Raw genomic sequence first — 7,412 nt, 5'->3', positions numbered from 1 at the left:
CAGATCAAGATGTGCAAGTGTGATATATGGTGGACTAGGTTGCTCCTTTATTTGCTACACTCTCTCTACTTGTATATTGAGACATGGCTAGCATTTTCTTTTTCTTCGAGCTTTATGTGCTCAATTATTTTTTTTTTTGTGGACTTGCACATGTCCATCTTTTTATTTCATTTTGCCTAGGCTTTTGATGTCTCATTTACCAAATAATGCTTAGAGAGAGATATTCTAACATTTAGAGTATGGAGCAACCTATTTAGTGGATGCGAAATACATGTGGTTGCGTACATCCAGTGTAGAAGCAGCATATATATATGTGGTGTGTACGTGATCTTGATCTTAGGAGCATGAAAAGTCTCTTAACAGGGGTCAACAAGACTTGACGACACTCAACACAAAGCAAATAGCTTATGTGGAAAGGTTGCAATCATGTAAAGTAGATATAGCTGTGGTAGGAATTCATCACCCTTGAGGAACAATTAAGGTTTTGATCATTTTAAGAATAAATCTCTGATAATCATGCATGCTTAGAATAATATTATAGCAGCTCTTGTCTCACTATCTCATGTCCCACAACAACTTAGACTTAGTTCTAGCACTTGCAACCCACAAAGTTTTCAGGTTCATGGCAGTTTAAGTGAGCTAAGTGATCCATACTTGGAGAAATACTAAGTTGTATACTAGGTACTAGAGAAACATTAACAAGCAACTAGTCATCATTTCCATGAGGGATATAGACATACATGAAGCATATATGCTAAAGGGAAATGCTAATTTTTTTTTTAGAGCAGGAATGATAAAATGCATGGAAATAAATAGGATAGAATACTTACCTTGGTGGGGGAGAGGATCTCCCCCAAGCTTGTCCTTCCTCACTGGGGTGGATACGATGGATATGGTGGATATGGTGGAGGATATTGCTGTGGAGGATATTGTGCAGGAGGAGGTGGATATGCATGTGGTGGTTGAGGAATGTATGGTGGTACGGGCAGGTGATATGATGTGTAGGCTTGGCACTAGTTTCTATTGCTGCTCTCCTCAAAATTTTGGATTTGCTGTTGGGTTTCCACAGTGGCAGTGTGAATGGCTTCATGGTTAGTACGCAATGTAGCCATACCTGATCTGAGTAGCTCCATGTCATGACGGTGACTGCGGTTTCCAATCTCCTGCGAAGAAGAAAGAGACAACCGGGCACTACGTCTCCTCCCCGTCCCGGAGGTGTGCATGGCATTGGAAGTGCCCTCATTATCTGAATCATCTTGTTGTTCAGCTCGTGACTGTCCACGTGTGAATGGCCCTGCAAAACTTCTACGTCCTCCAACTCCAGGAACATTAGGCATTAACGGGTGGCCCCCGTATAATTTTAACTCTGGTTGTGGCAAAATGAGTCTTGCATTTGATTTACGCAATATAAATTCAATTGTGTCATTGGGGCCACGCGTAATTACTTTTGCTTGAATGAAATGATATTTTCCTAACACAGTTCTAGGAGTGGGTATGTACTGGATGGTGTCATCAAGGATCAAAATGTAATCACACAATTTTGTAATTATAGAGGTGAACTCAATTGGGTCATTCTTCCGTGCTATAGTGATCCAATGATGTACCATGGCTTTTACCGGTGCAATACGAATTCTATTCACCATGGCATATAGAATTCTATTATCAATTTCCCGCACAATCCGAATGTCATCTCTAGGGAATAGAGTGATGCCTATCCATTTGTGCATGAACCGTAGTGTGGGATGGCAAACATGGCTAGTACGTGGGTAAGTCTTTCCAATTAGATTCTCCCCAGTTATTTCATGCCAAAATTCTTGTCTATTAAAACCCCTTGTGGCAACTTCTACGTTGGTTTTAAAATTCATAAAGCCTAAACATGCAGCTAGATGGTCCCATGTGAAATCATAATCTTGGTTTCTTAGGCGAAAGTAAATGGTTGTTTTGGTTACCCTTACGGTGCTCAAAAATTCTAGAGTGAGAATCTTGCTACCTAGGTGTTCCGAAAAGTCCCAAAATTCACCCCATCCTATTGCAGCAAAGACATCAAAGAATTCCTCATACATACCTGTGTCTTTGAGGAATTTAGGGTCAATTACCTTGGTATGCTTGAATTCACGGTGGCGTAGATGGTTAAGCTTCTCCATTTCTTCTACGGTGAGCAAAAGTCCGGTCTCTATATCTTGCATCCGTAGAGGTGCTGCTTCTTCATTAGGTGGTGTTTGCTGTGGCATGGCCTCATGCTCTTGCTCCTCATGAGTCTCAGAGGGAAGTCCCTGATGAGAGGAGTACTCTTCTACCGAACTCATGGTGCCATGGGAGCGCCTTGATGAGCTTCCGCTAAACGCTCCACGCACTTTCTTCCCTATGTTCTTGAGTGGATTCTTCATGCTAGATCAAGAAAATAACGAACACCACTTCCACCAGAGAGGTTAGTTTAGATTTTAACTCTTCTTACCGGCTGATTACCTCTCTTGATTTCTCGACGGGTGAACACTTGAGCAATAGGGAAAGTGAAAGGAAGAGTGTTGATGATTTTCTTGAGTTGCTAGTAGAGGAAAGTGGTTGTGAGTGCATGAGTGAGTGGATGGAAGAGAGGACAAGTGCAGAGGGCACTTTGTCAGGGTCGGCCGACCCCTCTTTTTCCACGAAACCACAAATGGCCAACACCTTGTGTCAAGGAAAGATGGATGGGAAAGAAAGAAATAAGAAATGCTGCAGGGAGGGGGTCAGGCGACCCCATCACCACCTCCTCTTTGCGCTAGCTGTTCACCAGATTGATGATGAATGTGTGCCATGGCTGGTTCCCCATCTCCACTCACTCTCTCCTTTCTTTTGGATGTTTTCTCAAAGAATCTATTCTTGGAATGTGGTGAAAGAGAGAGGAGGGAACAAGACAAGACTAGATGGGTGGATGTTTGCTCATGAGATGCTTCACGGGATGAGCTTCTCAAAATGTTGATTTACTTAAGGCTTTAAGCAAGTATCTTTCCCATACTTAGCAAGAGTGATTTGTCTAGGGGTTGCTTAAGTGACTTTAGAAAGAAGAAGATGGTTTTTGTTAAGTTAGCAGTGTCTCCTAATTTCACTTACGTTTTAGTGGAAGCAGGGGATGAGAACTAGAAACTCTAGCTCCTAGGGTGAGTGTCGATGTTTATGAGTCTTTATTTCTATACTCACTCTCCCTACATTACTTGTGCTGCCATACACCAGAGGAGGGGAGGAAGTGGGGCCAACCATGGGGTCGGCCGACCCCTCCTCTCACTCTTGAGTAATGCTGGGCACACTACACTAGTAACAGAACAAGCACATGCAAGAAAAATAGATGAAAGAGTTAGAGAATTCTCATGCACGGTTCAATTCGTTGATCAAGTGGGATTACATGAGTTGACATGGTAATGTTTTGGTGTTTTCTTGAATGGAGCATAGCATGTCATGACAGGAAGTGGCAAAGGACACGAGATGATAGGTGGGGGCCACCAAAGTGGGGTCGGGCGACCCCCCTTTGGGCCCCACCTGGTGTCCACCTTGCTCAGTGAGTTTTTATTTTTACTTTACTTGTCTTAACTCAAGTTGATAGAAGGGTTGGAAAAGATGAAGGAAGTTTAATAAGTAACTTAAAGTTAAAGGTCAGTGGGCTTACCTTGATGGAAGAGCTGTTACCTCAGGTCCTTAGAACAGGACCTCCTCCTTGAGTTGATACAGAAATTTTCTTCGGAGGTGTCATCGGTTGTATTACCTTCTTCTTCCATATTTTCTTGCTCTTTGCTCTTGGCGTTGGATTGGTCTTTTTCTTTGGCCTAGTTATGAATGTGACGGTTGCCACATCCACTGCCAAGATTAGTGAGCATTGCACTACCTTTGGTTTGAAGTTGAACTTCTCCTGGGCCCCATTGATTGTAAATTGAATTTCTCCGGCTCCAACGTCAATATGTGCATTAGCAGTGCTGAGAAATGGTCTTCCCAGGATAAGTGGAGTCTTTTCATCCACCTCCATGTCGAGTACCACGAAATCCACAGGGACCAGGAACTCGCGTATCTTTACGGGGATATTCTCAGCTACCCCCGCAGGATGGCGAATTGACTGATCCGCTAACTGCAAATGTATTGATGTAGGGGACAAAACAGCATGGGTTAGTTTATCAAATATTACCTTTGGCATGACACTGACACTTGCTCCCAAGTCGCACAGTGCATGCTCGAAGTGATGTGTCCCAATGGAGCAGTCGATGGTAGGACATCCAGGGTCCTTCTTCTTTTCTGGTAGTTGGTTTAGTATCGCCGCGCTGCATTCTTCTGTTAGCTTAATCACCTCAGTTGTAGGCAGCGGGCGTTTGTTGTTGAGGATGTCTCTCAAATACTTGGCATAGGTTGGAACCTGCATTGCATCAAGTAGTGGAATATTGACATATAATTGCCGAATTACCTCAACAAACTTCCCGAATTGTTCATCGGTGGTTGGCTTCCTTGTTCTTGGAAATGGCAGCAGAATGTTGGTGTCGTAGAACTCGTGCGGAGCTGTCTTTCCATAGAACTTGGTGTTTTCCTGCTTAGATGGTGCTTCTTCCTTGTCTTCCTCAACTTCCTTATCTTTTCTTGCAGTCTTTTTTGTCATGTCAGGATATGGTGGATCACGAGTGGTCTTACCCCCTTTCGTGGTCACATTAAAGATATTGCAAGAATTTACAGAAGAAGGAACAGTAGCAGCAATTTGTGCTATTTGAGACTCTAAAATTTTATTAAAGTTTAATTGGTCCTTAACAGAAGAAACAAGGGAATCCATTTTAGCAGTTAATGATTCAAGAGTCTTGTCATTAGCTAACAATCTTTTGTTCATGCTTTCATTGATTTTAGCTTGATTAATGACAAGTTCTTTAAGTGAAAGCCAGTTAGAGTTACTAGAGTTACCTTGGCCCTGGAAGCGCGAAGTTGGTCGTCCATTGTTGAAGGATTGCACAGCTTCATGGCTTGCATTTTGCACCCTGCTCCGTTGGTTCGCACGTGCAGTGGCATATTGTTGGATGGCCTCTCGATCTTTCTTTACCTTGGCTCGTTCATCCAACTTCTTCAACAAGAACTCCATCTTGTGAGATATTTCATTTACCTCTTCAATGGTTTTCGTGCTTCTCTTCTTGAGTTGAGGGCGTTCTTCTCTCCATGTTTGATTTGTCACTATGTTCTCAATGAGAGTTTTAGCTTGAGTGACATTGAGGGAGGTAAACGCTCCTCTTGCGGCGGCATCAAGGTGGCTACGAGCTACTGGAGTCAGCCCATGGTAGAAACCTTGAATCAGGAGCCACTCTTTAATTCCATGATGTGGACACTCTTGAATGTACTCCTGGAGACGTTCCCATGCTTCGGGAATAGTCTCGTCTGCCTTCTGTTGGAAGCTTGAAATCTTTGCCCTCAGAGCAGATGTCTTGCCCATTGGGAAGAATTTCTTGAGAAATGCATTGGCACATCTTCTCCAGGTGTTGACATCATCGGGTTGAGCGAAAAACCATTGCTTTGCCTTCCCAAACAATGAGAATGGGAATAGGTGAAGGCGGATGGCGTCGGCCGTTACCCCTCTGATGGCAATAGTGCTACACACTTCCAAAAAGTGTTGGAGATGTGCATTTGCATCTTCATGTGGCTTCCCACTAAATGTACTTGCTTGCACCATAGTGATAAGTGATGGCTTAATCTCAAAGTCGACATCTTCGACCTCCACCCTCGGTCCAATGGTAACATGGGCAACTGATGGAGATGAGAAGTCGGAGATTGATGAGGAAGCCATTGACTGGTAGAGTGTCGGTGCTAAGCCTCCTTCCTTGAGTGAATTCAAGTATGAGCTGGATCTCCGATAAGTTACTAGACGGTGTCTAGGACTCTGTCGGGATGTCTCAGGATTTTCTAATGTGGCCTTGAATTGGAACTCACTCATACAATGCCCTGCTTCACAATATAGAGAAACAAAGGCAAGGGGTAAACCCCCCTACAACTAATTGATACTAAGTTGATGATATATTTTTTTTTTCGGATTCGTTCTTACTAAGATTTCTAGGCTATGCTTTCCCCGGCAACGGCGCCAAAAATGCTTGTTGGCACTTCTTAACGCAACCACCGGATATCGGTGATGGCGCCAGAAGTGCCTGGTGTGGTAACTCTATTAACTATTGGATAATTCCGCAAGCGCACAGAAGGTACCGCTGTAGCACTTCACCCGGGAGTATTCCAAGGTATCGTAATTTATATTTTCCCAAGGGAAAGCAATAGCTAGAAATGCTTGTAAGAAAAGAGATCCTATCTCAACTTAGTTACAACTAGTGCAGAGAGGTGGTAACGAAAGGTGAAGGAAGGGATGATGATGATCCAGAGATAATCAAAAAGGATAACTACAAGATAACTAGAGTAGAGTAGCTAGGTGGGAGGACAACGAGTGAGTACAGGTTCCTAGGATATCTAAGTCTACTCTCGTGAACTAATCTTAATCAAATAGCAGAGACACACTAGATTGATACCTTACTAATGGCTGCCAGGGATAGCCGAGCTGGTAAGACGCTTAAAAGGTTTTTCACCTAACCCCTTACCGAAAGCGACTATTGGGCTTATGGACGCCTTATCTTTTAAGAACTAGCTCGTACGTGAGGAGAACCTAATGCCGCCCACGATCTGTCACCTACTAGGGAGTGCGCCCCTACTTTCCGTCCGAGCCAGCGACACCCAAAGGCAAGACCTAGCCTAAGCACCGCGCTTACGCTAACTCTCACTACTCTAGCTGCGATCAAACAACTATAGCACCTTGCTAAAGGCGATGGGAAACAGCCACGAGCTTGTTACAGGATCACAATCTAATATGTAACTACTAAAGGACAAGATAGAACACTACAATACTATTGCAAGAATAATATTGCACAAAGTAATACTTAGAAAAGTAGAAAGAGAATATATTAAGAAAACAAGTCTTACAGGAGAAAAGATACAAGAGCTATACCAGACTCTCCAGAAGACGACTCCGGAGACCCCGAGCTTCGCTCGACTCAACTCTAACTCCCACACTAGACTACTACTACTACTACTACTCACTTGTATCTAGCTTGGATCACTTGAACCTTGAATTCATCATGCCTTGGAAGGGTGAAATCAGCCTCTATTTATAGGGAGAGGTGGAGTAGGGGCTACTCCACCGCCACGTCATCGATCCGTGTGATCATGCCTCTCCACCCTTGGATCAAACCGACTTCACAACCGCCATTTGATCAACGGCAGGGGCAAACCAACACGTGAGACATGTGGGGAAGGTCGGTGGGAGGCCACCGACCCTGAAACCGCCTTACATGTGGGGTCGGGCGACCCCACTCCTGACCACCTGGGCCCACCAGCAGTGTCCACAATGGTCCCTTATGTCGGTGGAGTAGGTGGCACACCTAGGT

The 7,412-nt window shown here is 44.0% G+C and overlaps 1 protein-coding gene across 1 annotated transcript; it reads right to left on the bottom strand.

Annotated features, from left to right (window-relative positions):
* LOC110437512 lies at positions 3,662–5,776 on the bottom strand. Its single transcript, XM_021465981.1, has one exon. The coding sequence runs from the start codon at positions 5,774–5,776 to the stop codon at positions 3,662–3,664; it is 2,115 nt and encodes a 704-aa protein (XP_021321656.1).

The sequence above is a fragment of the Sorghum bicolor genome, chromosome 8, assembly GCF_000003195.3.
Source record: "Sorghum bicolor cultivar BTx623 chromosome 8, Sorghum_bicolor_NCBIv3, whole genome shotgun sequence".
NCBI lineage: Eukaryota > Viridiplantae > Streptophyta > Magnoliopsida > Poales > Poaceae > Sorghum > Sorghum bicolor.
Note: the sequence above shows the minus strand (reverse complement) of the source record. Positions and strands in the feature narration are given on the sequence as shown.